This window comes from Dendrobates tinctorius, unplaced genomic scaffold, assembly GCF_039654945.1.
Source record: "Dendrobates tinctorius isolate UK_male_01 unplaced genomic scaffold, ASM3965494v1 ptg000136l, whole genome shotgun sequence".
Taxonomy (NCBI): domain Eukaryota; kingdom Metazoa; phylum Chordata; class Amphibia; order Anura; family Dendrobatidae; genus Dendrobates; species Dendrobates tinctorius.
Window position 1 is genome coordinate 6,613,201 of NW_027361804.1, and position 26,082 is coordinate 6,639,282.

Here is a 26,082-nt window from a genome sequence, read left to right on the forward strand (position 1 = left end):
AGAGGGGTTCCCACGTTTTTTTAAAAATTATTTAAATAAATTTTAAAAACCTGGTGTGGGGGTCCCCCCTATATTATTTTTTTTTTTTTTTTTTTTTGACAACCAGACAAGCTAAAGCAGACAGCTGGGGGCTGGTATTCTCAGTCTGGTAAGGGGCCATAGATATTGAACACCCCCCAGCCTAAAAACAGCAGCCCGCAGTCACCCAGGAAAGGTGCATCTATTAGATGCAACAATTCTGGCGCTTTGCCCGTGTCTTCCCACTTGCCTTGTAGCGGTGAAAAGTGGGTGACATCAAGCCCACAGCTTAGTATTGGAGAGGCGTCTATAAGACACCCCCATTACTAATCCTATAGTTATATAGTAAATAAAGACACAGCCAGAATAAAGTATTTTAGTTGAAATAAAAACAAAACACATTTTTTGTTTTTTATTTAAAAATAACAAGCGACCGTTCATGCTGAGAAGGAAGAATGAGCTGCAGCGAGCGGGCCCCTGAACTACGGTGATCACCACTAGCACAATGATAGTCTCACTCTGCTAGTGGTGATCTCATTGAGGTCACCAGAGTTCAGGGGCCCGGCTGATAATGCAGCCTCAATGACCTGCGGTAACCTCGATGACGTCACAGCTGGTCACTGATGTTGCACTCTCAGCAAAACTGAAAACTTTATCCCCCAGACATGGATTAGAATGACTGACAGGTCAGGGATATTGTTGTTGTTTGTTTTTTTTATTACTGGAGGGATTCAATGGAATAGGCGTTTGGTGCGTATAACTGACCAAACGCCTATTCCATTGAATCCCTCCTGTAATAAAAGAAAAAAAAACAACAATATCCCTGACCTGTCAGTCATTCTAATCCAAGTCTGGGGGATAAACAGTTTTCAGCCAGGATGTGACCGTCCAGGCTGAGAACCACCGATGAATGAGGTGCTGTAAATGCAACATCAGTGACCTGCTGTGACGTCATCGAGGTTACCGCAGGTCACTGAGGCTGCATTTTCAGCCGGGCCCCTGAACTTCGGTGACCTCAATGAGATCAATCTCAAATTTCAATGCACAAGGGTCTAGAGTATAATCATAAAAAATTGTCCCCTAAAATGATACTTTATTAAATTAAAATAACCAAAAAATTGGTTATGCACCAAAAACCAAAAAAAGTGACAAAAACCAAACAAAATAAGTGTTCAAACAAGAACCCCAATAAGGGAACAGCTAGGAATCCCTATAAATGTCCTGAGCTTTTTCCTGCCTGGCCGCTCAGGACATTTATAGGGATTTCTAGCTGTTCCCTTATTGGGGTTTTTGTTTGAACACTTTGTTTGGTTTTTGTCACTTTTTTTGGATTTTGGTGCATAACCAATTTTTCGGTTATTTTAATTTAATAAAGTATCATTTTAGGGGACAATTTTTTATGATTTGACCTCAATGAGATCACCACTAGTACAGTGAGACTATCATTGTGCTAGTGGTAATCACCGTAGTTCAGGGGCCCGCTCGCTGCAGCTCATTCTTCCTTCTCAGCATGAACGGTCGCATGATGCCACCGTTCATGCTGAAGAGCCTATGTTGCACCGATGGATTACCGCATAGGTCACTATGGATTTCAGCCATCCCTCAGTCATCTATCCATTCCTCATACATCCAGCCAAACATCCATCCACCCCTCAACCAGCCAGCCATCCCACGCAGCCTCATTGACAATGAGGTCACCGCTGCTCACTGATGCTGAGCTCGCCACAGCTCATTCCTCAGTGGTTCTCAGCCTGGACGGTCGCGTCTTGGCACCATCCAGGTTGGAAACGGTTTATCCTCAGACATGGATTACAGCATGGGACAGAACAACGGACAGGTGAGGGATATTGTTTTTTATTTTAGTTTTATTACAGGAGACGAGGGCTTCATTGGAATGGGCATTAGGTGAGTATAACTATTGTTATTTTTAAATATAAAATGAAAAGTATGTTTTGTTTTTATTTCAAATAAAGGACTTTATTCTGTCTGTGTTTAGTTACAATACAACTATAGAATTAGTAATGGATAGGTGTCTTATAGATACCTCTCCATTACTAATCCTTGGGCTGATGACACCTGACAATACAAAGGTGACATCAACCCCACAAATATGAACCCCACTTGCCACCACTACAGGGCAAGTGGGAAGAGTCAGGCAAAGTGGCAGAATTGCCACATCTAATAGATGTGCCTTTTCTGGGTGGCTGTGGGCTGCTAATTTTAGGTTGTGTGGAGCCAATATCCATTGGCCCTTACCAGCCTTAGAATATCAGCCCCCAGCTGTGTGCTTTAGCTTGTCTGGTTGTCAAAAATGGAGGGAAACGCCACACCAGTTTTTCTAAATTATAATGAAAGCAATGTGGGGATCCTTCTATTCTTGATAACCATCCAAGCTAATGCTAACAGCTGAGGACTGCAGGCCCCATCTGTCAGTTTTGCCTGGCAGGTTATGAAAAATACAGGGGAAGCCACTCTCTCTTTTTTTTTTTTTTTTTGCATTTCGCTATTTATTTAGAGAGCAGGTGCTGGCTGATGAATACTCCCATCAGCCGCCGCCTGCTCTTATTAGCGGCAGCAGACCTATCAGCTAACACCAGTGACCGGAGGTAAACTTTTTACCTCCGATCACAGCTGTAACTTGACAGCGTGGGAACCGCAGCTGTCAGACTGGCGATATTGATTTTACTGCCTATCAGAAGCAGTGTTTGCCGTGTTGTCAATCACATGACAGCGTGACAAACACTCGGTGTTTTGGGGGCTGAATCAGAACAGTAACAGACTTCTTGGTGAAGTTGGGGTCCATGCATGAGTAGTAGGTGTTCGGTGGATTTGCCCATCTCTTCTGATTTATATATTGTTTTCCATTCTGTTACAGCTTTCTAGTACATATTTTATCACGCTCCAATACTGTACTCACATCTACACTGCTCAGTACTGCTGTATAATGTCCTCCATATTGCTGCTTTCTAATAAGTAAATATCCCAATCAACAGCTAGATTCATAGCTACACTGCTCAGTACTGTTGTATGTTGTCCTTCATGCTGCTGCTTTCTAGTAGGTATTTTATCACACTCCTGAACTGGATTCAAAGCTACAGTGCTCAAACATGCTGTATAATGTCCTCCATGTTGTTGCGTTCTAGTAAGCTTTTGATCCAATGCCAGAGTTGGATTCAGAGTTGAACTCAGCTACCTCGCTGAGTACTACCGTTCATCATCCTCCATGCGGCTACAGCTGTCAAGTAATTATTTTATCACACTCCTATACTGACTTCACAGCTACACTGTTCTGTACTGTTGAATAATATCCTCTCTGCTGCTACAGCGTACTAGCAAGTATTTTATCCCACTCCAGAGTTGGATTCACAGCTATACTGCTCAGTACTGTTGTATATATTCCTTCATGATGCCACAGTTTTGTAGTAAGTATTTTATCCCACTCCTTAGCTGGATTAATTGCTCCTTGGCTCATTACTGCTGTATAATGTTCCCTATGCAACTACAACTCTCTGGTAAATATTTTATTCCACTCCAAAGCTGGATTCTTGACAACACTATTTAGTACTGCTGTATAATGTCCTCCATGATTCTACAGATTGATACTAAATATTTTATCCCTCTCCAAAGCTGGATTCACAGTTACAGTGTTCAGTCCAGTATATTGTCCTCCATGCTGTCACATCTCCACCTGGAGCTGCTTGTGCTACATCTGCTCCCGTCACTAAGTCCCACCATATTCATTCTATGGGCAGCACTGGTGATGGACGAGACATCATGACTCTGGGTGGCACAGGCTTTGTTTAACCTAAGATACTAGACTAGCTGGGCAGTATGAGATTGTGTACTATATAATGGGCTCCTTTCTGTGGCCAATGGGACAGCACCACACCTTAACCCATTCATCACCTATGACATATAGGTACTTTATAGGTCGCCTCCCCCTCTGCTGCAGGCTCCAGCGCTGAGTCTGCATGTTTTCCGGCACATGACAGCTGGTTTGATATCATATGCCTCTAACAGTCGCAAGTGGAATTGCGATCCACCCATGGCTGTTAACATGTTAAATGCCGCTGTCAATCTCTGACAGCGGCATTTAACATGCCAGCTTGAGAAGCGTGTCAATCGCCCTGGTATTTGCGTGTTTAGAATCGCTCAATCTATAAAAAAATAAAAAGAATCCGATCGGTGCATGGTGTAACAAGAGAAAAAATAAAAACTCCAGAATTACATTGTTTGGGCGCTGCAGCATTGCAATAAATTCTAATAACGGGCGATCAAAACATCATATCTACCCGAAAATGGTATCAATATAAACGACAGCTCTGTGCACAAAAAATTAGCCCTCACCCGGCCCCAGGTCCCGAGTGAACATCGTAAAAAAAGCAATTGTGGAGTTGCACTTTTTTTGCAATTTCACCTCACTTTGAATTTTCTCCCATTTTCAAGAACATTATATGGTAAAATCAATGGTATCATTCAAAAGTAAAACTCGTACCGCCAGAAGCAAGCCCTCATGTGGCCATATTGATGAAAAATACAAAAACAAAGTTATGACTCTGGGCAGACAGGGGAGACAAAAAATGAAAATGCAAAGATGAAAAAACTCAAGGTGGCGAAGGGTAAAGCTCCCACTCTGAGGCTATTGTGTGAAAAGTACAACTGTTAGTTGCTGCCAGTTACAGTTTATACTTGCTTTGGTTCACTCCTACTTATCAGCTCTTGTTCTGCCTGATTGCTTCTCATTTCTATCTTTAGGCCGTGTTTAGACTATCCTTCTGCCTGAATTTTGCCTGTCCCTAAACTATTGGGACTAGAAGCAATGGGATGAAACTGAATGGGAGGAGACACAGATTAGATATTAGAAAAAACTTTTTGACAGAGTGATCAATGAGTGGAACAGGCTGCCACGAGAAGTGGTGAGTTCTCCTTCAATGGAAGTCTTCAAACAGAGGCTCGACAGACATCTGACTGGGATGATTTAGCGAATCCTGCTTTGAGCAGGGGGTGGGACCAGATGGCCCAGGAGGTCCCTTCCAAATCTACGATTCTATGATTCTATTGCCATGGCTTCATAGCCACCTTCTTCCAGCTTACTCCAGCAGCCGGTCTGTTGCCCCAGAGATCCCTGTGTAAGTCTAGATCCTTGTACAAAGGTTAAAGGCGAGAGCACCCCACCCTCTCTTGGTGACTACTAGATAGAGTGGCTAGCAAAGAGCTTGTCCGTGCAAAAATTATTAAGAGCAACCAGTCATCAGTTGATTGTGCTCCCTGACCTCTGCTCTCTAGCAAGTGTTTTATCTCTCACCAGAGCTGAATTCACAACTACACTGCTCACTTATGCTCTATAATATCCTCCATTTTACTGATATGTAATAAGTGTTTACCTAACTTTAATTCTGGGTTCACAGCTACGCTGCTGAGTAATGCTGTAAAATGTCGTACATGCTGCTGCTTTGTAGTAAGTGTTTACTTCAACCTGGTTCAAAGCTACACTGCTCAGTTATGCTGTATAATAGTCTTCATTTTGCTGATTTCTATGTATCACGTGCTCGTCTCTGGTACACAGCAATGTCATATCTTTCATTGATTTTTTTGCCTGGAGCTAGTGTGTCATAGTATCGTAGCTTGGACATATAAGAAGTGTGGACACCATGGAAAACCCCAAAATCTCTCAAAAGTCTGTTGAATGAAGAATGTTGCATTGCAGTTTTGTATGTGAGCACCAGGGGGAGCTGTGGTACAATCAATTTCATTATCTGCTCGAAATAATTGAGTAAATCAGGAGGTCGCCCAATCCTCTTGGCTGCAAGTGAAATCCACAGGCAAATATTATCAGCGGTTAACAAAGTGAAAACTTCATATATTCTGGATAGAACACCCAGGCGGGGCGAGTTAACTCTATGAGGCCCTTATAGGACGATGGTTATTAGAATGGCTACGAAGATGGCTGGGAGACCATCAGACCTTCGAGAAACAAGGTACTAAATGAAAACGCCAAAAAAGTCATGACATTCACTGATGGTTTCCACGAGTAACTTGGAATGGACACCGTAGCTTGCTGATGGTTTTCGTGCAGCAATCTGTAAAAATAGGAACAATAACAAGGATAGAACCTTGTGGAAAGAGCCGGTACTGACCCTGCCGGACCCTGATCTGCACGTTACGTCTGAACTGTGTGCAAGACCATTCAGAAAGAAAACCTCTCTCACTGCTCCGTCTTCTACAGACCTCCAGGAGGCACCTGTGAAAACATCTATGGAAATCCCACCCAAGGCTATCTGGGTGGGCTGCAGCGGAGGAGTTAAACAACAGATGGAGAGGCCAGGACAGGTTCTTACAGGTCCATGAGCTAGAACTAGTGGCTGTTAGGGCATGATGGGAGTTGTGGTTACTCAAAAGTTATGAGAAACTATTAATCTAAATGAGATGGGTGGGGGTTAGGGTCCAACTAGTGAAGCTCCCCCTAGTGGTGACTGCAGACAGGATCTTATCATGTATCTCTGTATACAGGGAGCTCCCCCTAGTGGTGGCTGAAGACAGAATATGTATCTCTGTATACAGGGAGCTCCCCCTAGTGGTGACTGCAGACAGGATCTTATCATGTATCTCTGTATACAGGGAGCTGCCCTAGTGGTGACTGCAGACAGGATCTTATCATGTATCTCTGTATACTGGGAGCTCCCCCTAGTGGTGACTGCAGACAGGATCTTATGTATCTCTGTATCCAGGGAGCTCCCCTTAGAGGTGACTGCAGACAGGATCTTATCATTTATCTCTGTATACAGGGAACTCCCCCTAGTGGTGACTGCAGACAGGATCTTATCATGTATCTCTGTATACAGGGAGCTCCCCCTAGTGGTGGCTGCAGACAGGAACTTATCATGTATCTCTGTATCCAGGGAGCTCCCCCTAGTGGTGGCTGCAGACAGAATCTAATCCTGTATATCTGTATACAGGGAGCTCCCCCTAGTGGTGACTGCAGACAGGATGTTATCATGTATCTCTATATACAGGAAGCTCCCCCTAATGGTGACTGCAGACAGGAACTTATCATGTATCTCTGTATCCAGGGAGCTCCCCCTAGTGGTGGCTGCAGACAGAATCTAATCCTGTATCTCTGTATACAGGGAGCTCCCCCTAGTGGTGTCTGCAGACAGGATCTTATCATGTATTTTTGCATACAGGGAGCTCCCCCTAGAGGTCACTGCAGAAAGGATCTTATCATGTATCTCTGTATACAGGGAGCTCCCCCTAGTGGTGACTGCAGACAGGATCTTATCATGTACAGTCATATGTAAAAGTTTGGGCACCCCTATTAATGTTAACCTTTTTTCGTTATAACAATTTTGGTTTTTGCAACAGGTATTTCAGTTTCATATATCTAATAACTGATGGACTCAGTTATATTTCTGGATTCAAATGAGGTTTATTGTACTAACAGAAAATGTGCAATCTGCATTTAAACAAAATTTGACCGTTGCAAAAGTATGGGCACCCTTATCATTTTCTTGATTTGAACACTCCTAACTACTTTTTACTGACTTCCTGAAGCACTAAATTGGTTTTGTAACCTCATTGAGCTTTGAACTTCATAGCCACGTGTATCAAATCATGAGAAAAGGTATTTAAAGTGGCCACTTGCAAGTAGTTCTCCTATTTGATTCTCCTATGAAGAGTGGCATCATGGGCTCCTCAAAACAACTCTCAAATGATCTGAAAACAAAGATTATTCAACATAGCTTTTCAGGGGAAGGATGCAAAAAGTTGTCTCAGAGATTTAACCTGTCAGTTTCCACTGTGAGGAACATAGTAAGGAAATGGAAGAACACAGGTACAGTTCTTATTAAGCCCAGAAGTGGCAGGCCAAGAAAAATATCAGAAAGGCAGAAAAGAAGAATGGTGAGAACAGTCAAGGACAATCCACAGACCACCTCCAAAGACCGGCAGCATCATCTTGCTGCAGATGGTGTCACTGTGCATCGGTCAACAATACAGCGCACTTTGCACAAGGAGAAGCTGTATGGGAGAGTGATGCGAAAGAAGCCGTTTCTGCAAGCACGCCACAAACAGAGTCGCCTGAGGTATGCAAAAGCACATTTGGACAAGCCAGTTACATTTTGGAAGAAGGTCCTGTGGACTGATGAAACAAAGATTGAGTTGTTTGGTCATACAAAAAGGCGTTATGCATGTGCTGTATTGTTGACCGATGCACAGTGACACCATCTGCAGCAAGATGAGGCTGCAGGTCTTTGGAGGTGGTCTGTGGATTGTCCTTGACTGTTCTCACCATTCTTCTTCTCTGCCTTTCTGATATTTTTCTTGGCCTGCCACTTCTGGGCTTAACAAGAACTGTACCTGTGTTCTTCCATTTCCTTACTATGTTCCTCACAGTGGAAACTGACAGGTTAAATCTCTGAGACAACTTTTTGTATCCTTCCCCTGGAAAGTTATGTTGAATAATCTTTGTTTTCAGATCATTTGAGAGTTGTTTTGAGGAGCCCATGATGCCACTCTTCATAGGAGAATCAAATAGGAGAGCTACATGCAAGTGGCCACCTTAAATACCTTTTCTCATGATTTGATACACCTGGCTATGAAGTTCAAAGCTCAATGAGGTTACAAAACCAATTTAGTGCTTCAGGAAGTCAGTAAAAAGTAGTTAGGAGTGTTCAAATCAAGAAAATGATAAGGGTGCCCATACTTTTGCACCGGTCAAATTTTGTTTAAATGCAGATTGCACATTTTCTGTTAGTACAATAAACCTCATTTGAATCCAGAAATATAACTGAGTCCATCAGTTATTAGATATATGAAACTGAAATTGCTGTTGCAAAAACCAAAATTGTTATAAAGAAAAAAGGTTAACATTAATAGGGGTGCCCAAACTTTTACATATGACTGTATTTGTATAGAGGGAGCTCCCCTTAGTGGTGGCTTCAGGAAGAATCTTATCGTGTATCTCTATATACAGGGAGCTCCTCCTAGTGGTGACTGCAGACAGGATCTTATCATGTATCTCTGTGTACAGGGAGCTCCTTCTAGTGGTGACTGCAGACAGGATCTTATCATGTATCTCTGTATACAGGGAGCTCCCCCTAATGGTAGCTGCAGACAGGATCTTATCATGTATCTCTTTATACAGGGAGCTCCCCCTAGTGGTGGCTGCAGACAGGATCTTATTATATATCTCTAAATTTGACACCACAACTGTTAGAAAGTGCTCTAATTTAAGACTCCCTAGTCTGAATGTGACATCATCACGTTTGATGTCATGTCACCGTTTTTTTGGCATGGAAGGACATTTTCCACAATTTCATATATTGGAAGGGATATTCCAGAGGTGTGTTCTGTCCAGAATCCTAATCACTGAGCCACATAATGGGGGATAAGAAATACTTTCCACCCATCTATTTCTTATCACCTATCCGGAGAGCAGACCCCCACCCATCTATCACTTATTACCTATCCGGAGGATAGACCCTCACCCATCTAGTACTCATCAACTATCCGAAGGACAGACCCCCACCCATCTAGTACTTATTACCTATACAGAGGACAGACCCCCACCCATCTATTACTTATCACCTATACAGAGGACAGACCCCCACCCATCTATTACTTATCACCTATCTGGAGGACAGACCACCACCCATCTAGCCCTTATCATCTATCCGGAGGACAGATCCCCACCCATCTAGTACTTATCACCTATCTGGAGGACAGACCCCCACCCATCTATGACTTATTACCTATCTGGAGGGCAGACCCCCATCCATCTAGTACTTATCACATATTCGGGGGACAGACCCCCACCCATCTATTACTTTTCACCTATCCGGAGGACAGACCCCCCACCCATCTAGTACTTATCACCTATCCGGAGGACAGACCCCCACCCATCTAGTACTTATCACCTAACACAAGTGGGTCGCCCTCCCAGGGCTGTGGGGTACTCGGTACCGGGCCGGTATCAGCGGGATGTGTCACAGCAGCGGTGACCCGGTCCGTGGCCCTGGGCGCCCAAGTAATGGGGGAATGGAAATGGTGAAATATAATTGTTTGAATGAATAGTTCGTGACGCCACCTGTGGTGTTCGGCAAGTGAGATGTTAAGCCGACGCTGCATGCAGATCCTCTGGGGCTGGTGGTGTGTTGCAGCCAAGATGGTGAAGCTCCCCACAGGTGGAGCTGTAGTCCCAGGGCAGTGTAGATGTATGGGTAGAGGCGAGGCGCAGGCAGTGTAGAAGCGGGTACCCAGATGTAGCGGTACCGGGTGTGTTGGCGCAGGAATGGAGGACACCGGGGCTTGTAGTTCCAAAGCTTTACTCACAGTCTGTAGTACACACAGGTGTCTGCCTCCGTGCCGTATCCTCCTGGTCAGGAACTCAGTCAACCTCCAGGTCAGATGGAATGCTCCCTTCCAACACTCTGCCAACATGTGCCTTTCTGAACGTCTCCTCTTATAGCGCCTTTGGTGTGAAGTACTCCTAGTACTGAGTTACACTGGAGTTCCTCCTGACAGATGTTCCCAAGAACTATACTTGTACGGCAGACAGCTGTAGCCTGCCTCGGGGACTCCTTACTCCTGAGTCCCGGCTCACTATCCAAGTTGCTGTTGTGCCCCCAAGTCTTAGATGGGAGTAGTGCATTTACAGCCCACTACTCCACCGGTGTCTGCTGTAGGACCCTTAGTATCCATACAACCTCGGGGACCAGGCCCCGGCCTTGCGCTTAGAACTTCTAGGCAGGGTTCTCTTCTAACCCACGTCCTCTGTTCCCTTTTACTCCTACGTTCCGTACTAGTCTTTCCGTCCCATGGAAGATCAGGTTTCTGTTCAATGTCTTTCTTTTTCTTTCCCTTCCCGTGCCAGCAGACCCAGGTCACTGAGATCTGCTGCAGCACCTCCTTCCTCCATCCCTCTCCCAGGGATCTTCACTCCTCACTCTCTCCACTCAACTGAACTGACTGACTGAACTTCTAAACCTTCCCGCTCTTTTATGTATTCTAACTCCACCCGCCTCCCAGCACGTTTCGTGTTCCAAGCAGGGAGCCACCAAAGGTGCTCTGCTACACTCCAAGCAGGGAGCCGCAATGTGTCTTTGCTACACTACTTTGTGATGATGGGTGCAGGTGTTGGAATGTGGTCAGGAGCCTCCAACTTACCTGGATGGTGGGGCACCACACCTCAGGAGGTGCAGTACCTCTGTGGCAACTGAACCCTCAGGGGCGCCACACAAGCACTAATGAGCGCCGCCCCTTTAAGCTGAGTCCTTTCTTCCTATAAATGTCTTTTTCCTTTAATGCGGAGTGTTTTTGAGGACGTGGGTTGTAAAATTTTGCCCCAATAATCGGGGGTTCAGCACCAGACATCGCTTTGCTTACTTTGGACACTGGATTTATTACACATTCTGTACAAATTCCACCAGTCGCCACATTTCATGCACAAAAGAGAAAAAAAATCAAATAAAATAATAATAATAATAATAATGTTCAATTCAATATAAAAACAAAAAACAAAAACACATAAGATCTTGGCGAGTTCTGGATGTAAAGTGCAACATGAAACGGGACGCCAGCAGCACAAGGAATAAAAAAATAACGCAATAAATACAGAATTCAACCAATAAATAAGGGGAGGGGGCCGCGAGGGCGAGCGGCTGTGCAGTATTACAGACGGCGGGGGGAAGAACAGCGCACGTGGGGTCCGGGGCAGTCTCCGATCAATAGGTATTTACAGGAAATAAATATTTAACAAATGTGCATAAGTCCAGAATTTTCTGTTTCCGCTGCACTCCCCCTCTTCTTTGTATTTTTTTTTTTTTTGTTGTTTTTTGTAATGTCTCTTCAATAGAAGTGGAAGCTCCAGTTGAATTCTCATTGCGTGCTGTGGAGAAAAAACAAACAAACAAGGGGTTAACTATTTGTCAAAATGCAACTAATGAAAGTAATATAAAAAAAAACAACATAAAAAAGTAGAAATATTTTTATAAAAAAAGAAAATAGAAAAAATATCTAAACTAAAAATAAAATATTAATGAAAAAATCCAATCATTATATAAAAATTATATATATATATATATATATATATATATATCAAAATGAAAAATATTGTTTATCATGAAGAAGAAATATAAAAAATAAAACTAACTAAAAAAAAAATGATTACCAAAAAGAAAGCCAGCTATTATGTAGATAACTTAAAAATAAAAATATTAGTAACTTTTATATTAATATTTTTATTTATTTTGTGTTTTTTTATATTAATTTTATTAAATATGTACAGAACTTTTTTTTAATTATGTAAATATTTTTATAAAAAATATTTAAAAAATTAAGCTAAAAAATAAATACTAATGAAAAATAAAGCCAGTTATTATGTGCAATATTTTTATTAAAATGTAAATAAATAAAAATAAGATAACAAATATATTAAAATATTAATAAAAAAAGCCATTTATATTTAAAAAATATTTTTATAAAAAAACAAGCTGAAAAAAAAACCCAAAATAAACAATATAAAAAAAATAATGAAAATAAAGAAAGACAATTATCATGTAGGACCTATCTTTTATAACTATGACCATGATGCTTGCTTTGTAGAGGAGCTCTGAAAATTGCCATAAATGCTTCTGAATGGACAACCCCTTTAATGTATGTATTTAACTAATTAATAATTAATCAATTATTTTATCATTTTAATTTATAATTAATTCATTTTAAATCATTTTTAATTTTATTTATATATTTTTTTTTTTTTTTTGTACTTGTTTTCATACCAATTGAGACCAAAAAAAACTAAAAAAAAGTAAAATTTGGGGTTAAAAATTGCTCTGTAAAATATAATTTGATTTTAAAATGATTGTTTAATAAAACTAAATTTGGATCCAAACAATCCTATAAAGCGTTTGGTCACTCGAGGTCTCAGGAAACATTTCCTGCTGTAAGAAAGACACAACTATACTGCCACTGGCCTAAGAAAAATAAACCGGAGCCATTTCCTGAATGGAGGGAGTGGGAGGTGAGCAGAACATCTTCCATTATACGGAGATGTAAATTTGTTGTTGCCGACATATTTGGGGGATGGATGGAATGTCTCCGCTCTCCCTAGAAACTGTATCTCCCTTACACTAAACTCTAGTGGATAAATATCTGTATTAGTCGTGTTTTTTTCCGGAGGACGCCCGTCCAGAGTGCACTTAAATTTCACCGTCTTGCAGTAAAATTTGCAGTTTGTTTGGAAAGTCACAAAACGCGTTGGCCCACGCATCGGAGGGGGAGGGGATAAGAAGGAGGATCGAGTGCTCAGGCCGAAAAAGGATCACGCTATATGAATTTAGGATTCTCGTGTGCTCTTTATACTTCTTTTAGGAAGAGGCTTTAATCAAAGTCTTAAAGGGGTTGACACAGATCAGGGCTTCTCCCTGGTGGTCTTACACCTAGACTCCAAAAGCAGCCATGTTTTTTTTTTCTTCTCCTGGAATACCCCTTTAAGGTGACCATATTCCACAATTTGACCAACAACTATCTGCCCCATAAACGGGCACAATCTCTTGGCAGAAACTCCTGGCGCCACTTCTGCGTCGATCCTATAGGTGGAGATCCAACTTTTTGGATCCAGCAAGGAATATTAGAGGGGGCCCTCAACTTCGCACTACTCTAGAAAGCATTAAATAGACAAGAGCTAATTTTTCCCAACGTTCTCTACTAACCTGATACCCAGGTCTTCCCACCAAAGGTCCAATCCAGGCGGGTCCTGAAGACTTTCTAACGCCGACCGCTCTCTCCTTTTCCTCTTTTCCTGTTCCTTCCTCTTTCCAGGTTTTCCCTTCTTCTTTTTGCCAGGAATCTTAGGTGGGGGATCCTTGAAGCTGAGAGATTTGTGTGTCTCCTGAGTCAAGTGACTTGTGACTGCCTCCTCCTCGCCCACCAACCGTAGGGTGTTGTAGTTCTTGACGCTGGGGATCGGGCGCGGCAATTCATCGGGCGCTGCTCGTATTTCTGCCGTGTTCACCCCATCTATGAGGCTCTGTAGGAAGATTCTGCGGCGTAGATCTTGGAGGGATCTGCCTTTATCATGGAGGAGCTGATGTTCCGAAACGGCTCGCCGCCTAAGGTAAGGGAAAGCGAAGTGTCATTAGAGAAATGGCCGACCTAGTGTGGAATTATCTATAACTGGCAACTCATAGTGTCCTCATTGAAAAGACTCAAATGCATAAATAAAAATATTGTTTTACGTTTCCTATATCTTTTCTTGCGTTGAATCTCAATATTTTCAGAATTTGTCACTCATTTTTTCCATTCAGACATAGAAGCCCACCCTGACGCAGTCCTGCACACACATCTGCAGGCTGTCACAATGTGGTCCTGGCCTCCATTAGGATAGCTAGAGCTAAAATTATTGGTTTCATTCACTGACAGCAAGCGGAGATAAAAAAAGGTGATAAATTGAAACATAAGCTATATAAGAAAGGTGCAGAACTTTATACCATAATTAAAGGGGTTGTCTCAGAGACGCTGCGGCATGTTGGGTGGGAGAGTTGCTAAAGCAACCGACTGACGCCTGGCAGTTATCACACACGTGTCCTATTCCAGTTAATTGGACACGTGTATGATAAATGCCGGGTGTCAGAAGGTTGCTTTGGTGCTCAACAGTCCCTATAAGTGTTATTTAGATAAGAACAGATTAGCCCTTTAAGTAATCGGAGTGATCCAAAGGTATCGGTTTACAATAAATATAGCGGCAGTTCCTGGAGTCGTGCTGTCCAGATGTGTTTTCACATTTGATAAGCAACATCTTGAAAAGGAATACCCGAAAAGTCGCGTCGGCCAACCTCAGAGTACCCTACTATGTGTGCCCCATATATACCCCTACATGACCATTGTAACCCAAATCACCTAAGAGTACTGACCTCTATGGTCCAAAAAGAAAAACTGGACAAATTGTTATTGCTTTCAAAGCCATAAACCTTGGTTCTCTGCAGCACAAGACAATGTGCTGCCTGTAATAATAATAATTTTTAGGCCGGCTTAAAAATTATCACATCCAATGAATGAGCATTCTGCTGTTTGAGATGGGTCGACAGTCAGGAATGAGCACGTATTGTTTCCAAAGCCAGAAACCTTGGTTCTCGGCAGCACAAGACAATGTGCTGTTGATAATAATAATAATTTTTAGGCTGGCTTAAAAATTATCGCATCCAATGAATGAGCAGTTTTCTGTTTGAGATGTTCCGCTAGTTTGGAAAGTGCCCTTGTCTCCCGAATGTTATACTAGGTAACATGGGATTTAACACTTCCTACAAGTTATTGTTAACAATTAGGTTTTTCACCTTCTTGGAACTTCACTGCACCACTTATACTCCCTCCAAACTATTTTTAATCAATCTGATGGGACACACAATTTTTTTTTCTTTTATTTTGGGGCAGCGTTAATAAGTTGTCTGATTCCCTCTCTACTAACCAGCCTGGAAACACAATTCAGCATTTATCCGAGCGCTTTGCCTGCAGGGCTCCGGCTCCTGCGAGGTTCTCTCCCGTGCAGATATAATTACACTCTCCCATAAAAGTTACATGTGCTCACTTGATTCTCGTGCTTCTTCTGCCGTCGGATCCGTCTCGCAGAATTAATCCCTTTCTCTTGGTGTCACTTTGATTTTGCCAGAAGGCTGCGTTTGATATTAATGTGTGAGCAGATATGGACACGTGTCGATAATCATACGTGCCCCCCCCCCCACTATAAAACATGTTCACATGTAAAAAAAAAAAAAAAGGCTGTGGCCCGAATGACCTCATTGTTGTATAAGAAAGATGTTCGTTTTCAAGATCTCTGCTTTCTCTCAGTGAATGTTACAGCCGAAAACTATTCTTTTTGGTTTGTTACAATGTATCAGGGCAGACAATCCTCTCTGAGCCAAACACATCAGCAGCACAAACCTCTCTCCTCTCCTGAAATAAAGGATCCTAGCTCTGACTACATTCATACATGGCAGATTTTTCCACCACTGTACTATTCAACTTAATGGATGGAGTTTGCAGAAATCCATGTGCAGGTCGCCAAAGCAACCTGGTGCATGTGAATCTAGCAAAACTCCACATTACATAAGAGGGTTTAATCTGCTCAATTGAATCACCAGCCGACTATGCAAACTGATGGTGAATTATCTCTCGGACTATTGCACTTTTCGCAGGCACACGTACGTATACTTTATATGTACACATACACTGCCGAGTTAATGAAGACAGAGCCAGTCGCTTACACTCTACTGTTGATCCCTTGCGTCGGTCTCCCGTAAGCGGGGAAGGAACAGCTTAAGATAAAGACCGCCAAACTGCAATGTGGAAGGAGGCTCCGTAACATCCTGAGCGTAACCAAAACCTGCGAGGATAGAGAAAAGGCCGATCAGTGATCACATCGGTAGTACCCTCCGCCGGCGTGTGAACCAGACAAGCTGGCACACCGAAAACCACATCAGAAGTGAAAGATTACGGAAGTACTAAGAAGACGACAGTCCTAATCTGGGAAAACCCAGATCTCCCACATTAAAACAGGTCGATGACCCAAGACGCCACGTTACCTGTCTACTGATAAATAGGGGCAATTATTCCAATTAACGGACCGACCCGAAAGGGTTAATACTATAGAACCGAGAACTTCATCATGAAACCTTATGAAGGTTCTGATATCCCATACTATATATCCTCATGAAGAAGTCGCTGCGCCGCATGAACAAGTGACCGCGCCATAAGAACAAGTGACCGCACAGATACCGGGATGTTTTCTACACTTCTTCTCAATCGCCCCATTGAAGAACATTAATGAATGAGGTGACAACAGAGAGCAAAAGCTTTCTTACAAAGTGCATAAGACGACCAATATGGTCAAGCACTTACGTGTCAAATATTTCCAGCACTTCCTATCTACCGGATATTCTTTATTTTTTTTTCTCCAGAATAAATAGAATGAACCTGAAAAGAAAGAAAAGATGATATTAATATAATCTGTATTATATCCCCTCGTATATCTGGGCACTATAACTCCCAGAATACATCTAGACGCATTGTGAGTTGAGGTGTAGTCGGCCAATACTCGCATTTTGACAATTTTGCAGCATACTTCAATCAGTGCTCTCTTAGGATGGTCTGATTTATTGCCCATAGGGGGCGCCCTTGTAGCACGTTTTTCCTCCCACTGGGCAGAGACAAAGAGAGCTTCATTCTTATGCTCTACTGTACTGGAACCTTTATATGCTAACCTGCCTAAATGACGTCCCCGCCGGCCACCATCATAGGGGCGACCGGTGCTCCATCAATGCCACGTCCAGTTAATCCCATTGCCTCCCATCATGTCGCCCCGTACCGGTCCCAATCGGATGACGCTCGCAGTTGCAAACATAAACCGACCAATTCCTTATTGATGATCTCCTACAATTCTCATTTTCCTAAACTATGTATGGAAGCTTGAGAAATTGCGGTAGCGCGCCTCGGGGAGTTAGACTTGTGGGGGAGTAGAGTGAAATATTTCTAAAATCTCTGCATGAAAAACAATGATTATTTTAGGTCGGAAAACTGGTGGGTTTTGGATGCTGACTACATATGGAACGGGATCAGACTGAGGTTTGTACTCGTTCCACGGGGAGGTGAGAGGGGGCAGACGGATCAATTTCCCACCCCAAATACACTACAGGAAGAACCGCGGCACCTGAGTGTCGACTGTATGACAGCAGAGGAGATGAAAAAAGGAAAGAAAGGAAAGAAATAAAGTAGTCAAATAAAACAAAAAAAAAGATATGAGATAAATTAATAAAAAAAAACACTCATTAGGTATAAACCAAACATTGCCGATGTTCACACTTGTCTACTCATCTCTGCCATGACCCTGTAATAATATATGTCTCTATTGTTACTAATTACTTTCTATCACTGAAGGACACAAAATACACTGAAATTACTGGAACAATTATAAGCACTTCCCATGAATGCCAATATAAGTTTGGTCACATTTTTATTTTTGCTAGTCTACAGTATTCACTACCTGTAGCTCACAGGTTGGTTCTTCCCCACTGTGTCACCTATCTGCAGAGGTAACTTATCTCCACTTTTCACTCCTGCAGCAGGGGTAGCTTTCCTCCACTCCTCCTCTTGGCTGCAGGGGTAACTTACATCAACTGATTCCCCAAAGGCAGGTTTAGCTCTTCTATTCTATTCTGCACCCCCAAGTGCAAAGGTAGTTCTCATCCACTACTCCCCCACGTGCAGAGGTAGCTCTCATCCACTACTCCCCCAGTTGCAGAGGTAGTTGTCATCCACTACTACCCCAGTTGCAGAGGTAGGTCTGATCCACTACTCCCCCAGATGCAGAGGTAGTTGTCATCCACTACTACCCCAGTTGCAGAGGTAGGTCTGATCCTCTACTCCCCCAGATGCAGAGGTAGGTCTGATCCACTACTGCCCCAGATGCAGAGGTAATTCTCATCCACTTCTACCCCAGTTGCAGAGGTAGTTCTCATCCACTACTACCCCAGTTGCAGAGGTAGGTCTGATCCACTACTCCCCTAGATGCAGAGGTATTTCTCATCCACTACTACCCCAATTGCAGAGATAGTTCTTATCCACTACTACCCCAGTTGCAGAGGTAGGTCTGATCCACTATTCCCCCAGATGCAGAGGTAGTTCTCATCCACTACTACCCCAGTTGCAGAGGTAGGTCTGATCCACTACTCCCCTAGATGCAGAGGTATTTCTCATCCACTACTACCCCATGTGCAGAGGTAGCTCTCATCTCTCATCCACTACTACCCCAGTTACAGAGGTAACTCTCGCCACTACTCCCCCCAGGTGCAGAGGTGGCTCTCATCCACTACTCCCCCAGGTGCAGTGGTAGCTCTCATCCACTACTCCCTCAGGTGCAGAGGTAGCTCTCATCCACTTCTCCCCCAGGTGCAGAGGTAGCTCTCATCCACTACTCCCCCAGGTGCAGAGGTAGCTCTCATCCACTACTCCCCCAGGTGCAGAGGTAGCTCTCATCCACTACTCCCCCAGGTGCAGAGGTAGGTTTCATCCACTTCTCCCCCTTGTACAGAGGTAGCTCTCATCCACTACTCCCCCAGGTGCAGTGATAGCTCTCATCCACTACTCCCCCAGGTGCAGTGATAGCTCTCATCCACTACTCCCCCAGGTGCAGAGGTAGGTTTCATCCACTACTCCCCCTTGTACAGAGGTAGCTCTCATCCACTACTCCCCCAGGTGCAGTGATAGCTCTCATCCAATACTCTCCCAGGTGCAGTGGTAGCTCTCATCCACTACTCCCCCCACTACTCCCCCAGGTGCAGAGATAGCTCTCATCCACTACTCCCCCACGTGCAGGGGTAGCTCTCATCCACTACTTCCCCCAGGTGCGCTACTCCCCCTAGTTACAGGATTAGCTTTCCTCCACCACTTCACCCAGGTGCAGGGGTTGCTCTCCTCCACAACTTCTCCAAGGTGCAGGGACAGTGCTCTCCAACTAGGATCCCCTTAGCTACAGGCGTTGCTCTCCTCCACTACTTCTCCCAGGTGCAGGGTACTGCTCCATTACCACCCTAAACTACAGGGGTAGCTCTCTTCCAGTATATCACCCAGGTGAAGGGGTAGCTTTCCTCCATTACTTGACCCAGGTGCAGGAGTAACTCTTCACTACTTAACCTAGGTGCAGGGGTAACTCCTCCACCACTTCACCCAGTTTCAGGTGTAATTCTCTTCCACTACTTCACCCAGGTGCAGGCGTAGCTCTCCTCCACTGCTTCACCCAGTTGCAGGTGTAATTCTCTTCCACTACTTCACCCAGGTGCAGGGGTAGCTTTCCTCCACTACTTCACCCAGGTACAACGATAGTACTGCTCCACTAATCCCCCTATCTGCAGGGGTAGCTCTCCTCCACTACTTCACCCAGATGCAGGAGTAACTCTTCACTACTTCACCCAGGTGCAGGGGTAACTCTCCTCCACTACTTCACCCAGGTGCAGGGGTAGCTCTCCTCCACTACTTCACCCAGGTGCAGGGATAACTCTCCTTCACTTCTTCACCCAGATGCACGGGTCGCTCTCCTCCACTACTTCACCCAGGTGCAGGGATAACTCTCCTTCACCCAGATGCAGGGGTAGCTCTCCTCCACTACTTCACCCAGGTGCAGGGGTAGCTCTCCTTCACTACTTCACCCAGGTGCAGGAGTAGCTCTCCTCCACTACTTCACCCAGGTGCAGGAGTAGCTCTCCTCTACTTCACCCAGGTGCAAGGATAACTCTCCTTCACTACTTCACTCAGGTGCAAGGATAGCTCTCCTCCACTACTTCACCCAGGTGCAGGAGTAGCTCTCCTCCACTACTTCACCCAGGTGCAAGGATAACTCTCCTTCACTTCTTCACCCAGGTGCAGGGATAGCTCTCCTCCACTACTTCACCCAGGTGCAGGGATAGCTCTCCTCCACTACTTCACCCAGGTGCAGGGGTAGCTCTCCTCCACTACTTCACCCAGGTGCAGGGGTAGCTCTCCTCCACTACTTCACCCAGGTGCAGGGGTAGCTCTCCTTCACACTACTTCACCCAGGTACAGGCTTAGTACTGCTCCAGTAATCCCCTATCTGCAGGGGTAGCTCTCCTTTAATAATCCCCCCTACAAGAAGGGTAAAGCCTTTGCACTTACTTCTGCTGCTCTGCTCCTCTTGGTGCTCTCAGTCCTGTGTGTAGTAATCCCAGTCCTGATGTGATGTAGCAGTGCAGGACTCCAGGAAGGAGCTGTGTCCTTTGGCTGTGTATGAGGGGAACTGGATTCCTTCTCAGTGAGCTCTTAATAAAGACAAAACTGTGACATCATAAGCCACATTCCCCTTTTCGAGCTAAACAGTCATGTTTGGTTCATTGATGTTGGGACATGTGACCTACCAAGTGTAGGGAGCAGGAGGAGCGTGCAGGAGCCTCACCTGTCACTTCTACACCCTCCTTGGTAACTGTCTCATTTAGGTGGGTCTTCACTAGAGGGAGAGAGTTGGGTTTTTTTTCTTACAGCCAGCCCTGCCTCCACAAGTACTTTGCAGAACTTCCCACAAACTTGCTGCCTGTGGCAGATGGGTGGTCACGCTGCAAAGTGGCTGGGGATAGAACCCAACCACAAGCGTGTGTTCTTAAGACCAACAATATAACCACTGTACCACAGGTCTTCAAAGAGCCTAACCATATACAAGGAGTGTTAAAGGGTTATTTTTTTTTTTAACGACATTCCCCCCCCCTCTTTTCCTTAAAAAGAGCGTGCGCTTCAATAAAGGTTTCTTGTGATGTGGAGAATGTGTATTAGGAAGAAGAGGGGAAAAAGAGACATAAGTGACATTCCATTATAAGAGCGTCGCACGGCCGCCAGGGACGGGGACGGCTGAGCCTTTACGGATTATTCCATTGACCCCCGATAAAGGTATCTGAGAATTTTTAGTCTAGTGTGAGTCTGGTATCTGAAGATTGCCTCCGACACGCTGGATACATCGGAATTTTTGGTGTGGGTGGATTTATAGGGATTAGGCAAAAATGAGTGGCGAATTTCCTTTCTGGTAATACTTACAGCCATGGCTGCTTTCTAGATTTCTCGCTTTTGTAGTAGTCAGCAAGTAAATAAAAATCAGCAGGGAATGGAATATTTGTGAAAAAAAAAACTATTAGAAATGAAAAAAATAAATAATTTCTAAAAAGATTTCGTATTTGTGATAAGTTTTGGTTTGCTTTCGTCTTGGTTTTATACTTTGCCCTCTGTACCTCATCTATACCCCCAAAACTTTTTTTTAATATAGTTTATTTTTTTTTTACTACATAGGAAAGTATAGTCTACTGCACTTTCCTATGAAGGGGGCACAGTAAAAACAGACTGGGGCGGTTTACAATACAATAATCGCATACAATACAAAATCAATCTGGATCATCTGATCTCTATAGATCGGTCTCCCAAAAAAGGTCCTAAAAAGAGCTGATTATGAAGAAGCAGGTACGGTTGGGAGCTCATTAACCTTCATTTTAATTTGTATTTCACAAATCAATCGTACACGTGAAAGTAAGAAACTTTGTATTATATCTTATCAGTGAAATCTGCTTCTTTCTCCTCTAGGACCGTTTTCAATTTCGAGGTCTGAAAATTGTCTCTTTAGCAAGGAAGAGGACTTGAACTTTTTTTCCCCAGCTATTGGATCTAGCAATCCTAAAAGTCAATATCGAGCCTTGCCACATGACTTAGGATAAGAAGCCAAACCAGAAACGTAATGTTCAGACATATGTTTCGGGGTTGTTGCCCCTCATCAGTGCAAAGCAGGAAGTCTGATTTGGCTTGGTGAGAGGCCTCTGACTGGGGGCTAGGTAGGAACGTTTCTCCTTGTAGAGTTCCTATCCTCTATCCTTTTTGTAGATGATATTTGCAAATTTAATTTCCCTCAAGTGCTTACATGGCCTATAAGTCTCCTCTCTGGCACTCTGCTCAAGAAGAAACATTCCCCCTTAGATTCCAAATTCAGAGGTAAAAATTTGTCTTCGGTGAACACAGATTTTTACACTACTGATAGGACTTGTCACTTGTCGACGGTTACTCTTTAAGTCTGCAGAATGCCTTATTCTAGGCTGTTCCTATACATGAATGTTGTATTCTTTAGAACACAGGACACTTTTCTAATACAGGAGATGGAAAATTGTCACTTGTCGACGGTTACTCTTTAAGTCTGCAGAGTGCCTTATTCTAGGCTGTTCCTATACATGAATGTTGTATTCTTTAGAACACAGGACACTTTTCTAATACAGGAGATGGAAAATGAAAAACTAAAAAATTAAAAAGAATCAATAATCTTACACAGCTTCAAGACTGTGATCACAACTCTATAAAAATGTGAAAAAAAAACACAACTAAATATTAACAGAAATAATAACAATATATACTGGCAAGAAGCCACGCACTATACTCCAAGTTACAGGACATTTTATAGTTTGTTACTTTACGTAGTTACTTTATTTATTTTGAATGTTCACATGTTTTATAATACAACATCATGAAATGAACTTTAGGCATATAACCAGCACTTACAATGTACATATAACCTACAGATTAAAGTATGTCACCAGATTTCACAATACAAATTGCATACATTATTGAATAGATCAGGCTTGGTGAACCTGGTGCACTTACTTTGAAAATACATGTCAGAATGACAGTGTACTTCTCTTACCTAAAATGAACGTTTTATATGTCCAGTTATAGCTGGACTGATGAAATGCACAGCTTAATTTGAGGAGTATACTCTCATTCTAACATGCATTTTCAAAGTAAGTACACCATCATCATATGGTTTAAGATTTATATACTAATGTATGCAGTTTGTAATGTGAAACCTAAAGTCACTTGTGGGGCAGCACTGGTCTCTGCTTTTCCTGCATGCCGGATATTCTTCTTACAACACGCACTCACAGTACGCTCTCTTACCAGATAATTACTTCAGATCAGAACCGGCGAGCGAGCGCACTGTCACTGTGCATATTGCCCAGTGACAAGAATCAATTAAACATACATCGGAATTGACCACCAATGTATGGCAAGTAGAGCAGAGAGTAGCCCAGACCCTAAAACTGATGTCACTTATGACGTTTTGATTTAAAGAGGGGCAGAGGCTGTGGCATTCACCGCAGCCTCTGCCCCATGATGATGACTCATTTAACTATTCCAGCATGCACTGGGATTCTCAAAGTGTCACCAAAGAGGAAGTAGTAAAAAAATAATAAAGCGGCTAGATAGAGTAGTGAGGGAACCGTGGGAACTTTTTAATTATTTTTTTAATTAAGGTATATTAGTAAAGAGATTAGATAATGACTGCCTTAACTCTGTTGACAGAATACTAGGAGGCACGGGCTCCTTCCCTGTCCATAATGCTAGGGGAGCCCTAGCTATCCCTGCTCCCCGGATTACTTCTGATGGTGAAGACGTTTAGGGCCATGTACCTTGCTGAACTAATGAATCAGCCATATATTTGTTTCCCTTCCCCACCCAGGGAAATGAAGAGTAACAAAGTATGTATAAACACAAACCAGACTAGGAAGGGAGGACGTAATATGGAAAAAAATTCCAGCATCCAGATCAGTAATTAGATTAAAATTTTTTTTATTCCTTTATTCCAAAATGTAAAAAAATCATAAGATTCTCCATCATGATAAGAGACGCATCAGGACGTGTAGTTGGACGCGTTTCGGACAAAAAACCAGTCCTTATTCTAAGACTTAGAATAAGGACTGGTTTTTTGTCCGAAACGCGTCCAACTACACGTCCTGATGCGTCTCTTATCATGATGGAGAATCTTATGATTTTTTTAAATTTTGGAATAAAGGAATAAAAATTTTTTTTATCTAATTACTGATCTGGATGCTGGAATTTTTTTCCATATTACGCTTTGCTGCAGAGGGATCCTGTTTCCACATTCCGTGCACCGATCGGACTTATAGCTGTCTTCTTTGGGGTGAGCTGAAAAAATTTTCTTTTTTTACCTAGGAAGGGAGGACGTATTGGGATAAAGAAAAATACCAGTCATACAAATATGCACTCACAGACAAACGAGGGGTACAACGGGGATAAAATGAAGGAAAACAAAATAGGAGAGAATGAGGATTTTGCACACAGCCGAAACACCAAGGAACAGTCACAGATCAACATTCCTAACGCCTCTACCAACAACCAAGCCCTTCACTCGACACCAGGCAGTTTAAGACTAACACTGACATCCCTGATAGCCAGAGATGAGTACACATAAGAGAGGGAAGTGGCTAACGCTAAACAGCTCAGACCATCAAGACTGAAAATCTACCAGGAGCTCTCAAATGAACAGTTAAACCCTTGCACTGCTAGCAAAAGCCTGCACCTTCTAATAAGATGGTGAGGTGCTTCTAAACGGTGTAGGAGTGTAGGAAATCAGACGCTGCAGTCTCTCTGTCACGGCAAACCTGTGACAGTACTCCCTTTCTATGAGGGAACTCCAGAACCTCAGGGTCGGGTCTATCAGAGTGTGCCACGTGAAAAACCGGCTCAGCCTGGCCATATGGACACCAGATGCTGGCACCTACATTCTTTCTTCGGTAACCCTTCCAGTGTACCATATACCGAAGAGACAGGCGAGCCAAGCAAGACTCAATGATCTTAGCAACCAGATCAGAGATGGAGGAGGTGGTGATGGTTCAGTGGAAGCAACATATTTGTTGAGAAGAGTCGGTGAAACACATGATTCCTAAAAGTAGGTGGCATTTGAGGGCGGAATGCTACAGGATTGACGACGGCCACAATTTTATAAGGACCGATGAACCTGGGAGCCAGTTTCCAAGAAGGGACCAATAGACTCATGACAATTGTTATTCACAGTGAATTCAGCTAGTGGTGAGTAAGTAACCCAATTCTCCTGATTCTCAAACACAAAACATCTAAGAAAAGTCTTGAGATTCTGGCTAACATGTTCAGTTTGCCCATTAGACAGTGGATGAAAGGCCGAAGAACATGTTAGATGGACCCCAAATGAGAACAAATTGCTTTCCAAAATTTGGAAATATATTGTACTCTCCAGTCAGAAACAATATCGGTAGGAATCCCATTAATTTCACAATTTCTTTTATGAAAATTTGTACCAAGGACTTGGTGTTGGATAAGGCGAATAGTGTAATGAAATGAGACATCTTGATGAACCTGTCACCAAAATGACTGCATTATCTGCAGATACAGGTAAATCAGTAATGAAATCTACTGACAAATGAGTCCATGGTCTACTGGGAATCGCCAATGGTTGGTGAGACCCAGATGGATGAGTATGAGGGGTCTTAGAATGCGCATAGACACTGTAGGCAGCTACATACTCCCGAACACCCTGATGCTTCCCAGACCACCAAAACGCCGGGTAATGAGATCTGTGGTGGCTTTACTACCAGGCTGTCCTGCCAAGACCGAATCATGATGTTCATTTATAACTTTAAGACAGAGATTCACAGGTAGGAACAGTTTACCTAAAGGACAGGCAGCAGGGGCGTCCCCCTGAGCCTCTAC

At 43.3% G+C, this 26,082-nt stretch overlaps 1 protein-coding gene across 1 annotated transcript; it reads right to left on the bottom strand.

Moving 5' to 3' along the window:
• Positions 1 to 11,391: 11,391 nt before the first annotated feature.
• On the bottom strand, positions 11,392 to 20,989 carry PTHLH (parathyroid hormone like hormone). Its single transcript, XM_073544286.1, has 5 exons — positions 20,695 to 20,989; positions 16,909 to 16,983; positions 16,275 to 16,393; positions 13,728 to 14,126; positions 11,392 to 11,902 (listed from the first exon to the last, which is right to left on the bottom strand). Exons 3-5 carry the CDS (start codon positions 16,373 to 16,375, stop codon positions 11,893 to 11,895), a joined length of 510 nt encoding a protein of 169 aa, XP_073400387.1. The 5' UTR covers positions 16,376 to 16,393; positions 16,909 to 16,983; positions 20,695 to 20,989; the 3' UTR covers positions 11,392 to 11,892.
• Between the last annotated feature and the right edge of the window lie 5,093 nt (positions 20,990 to 26,082).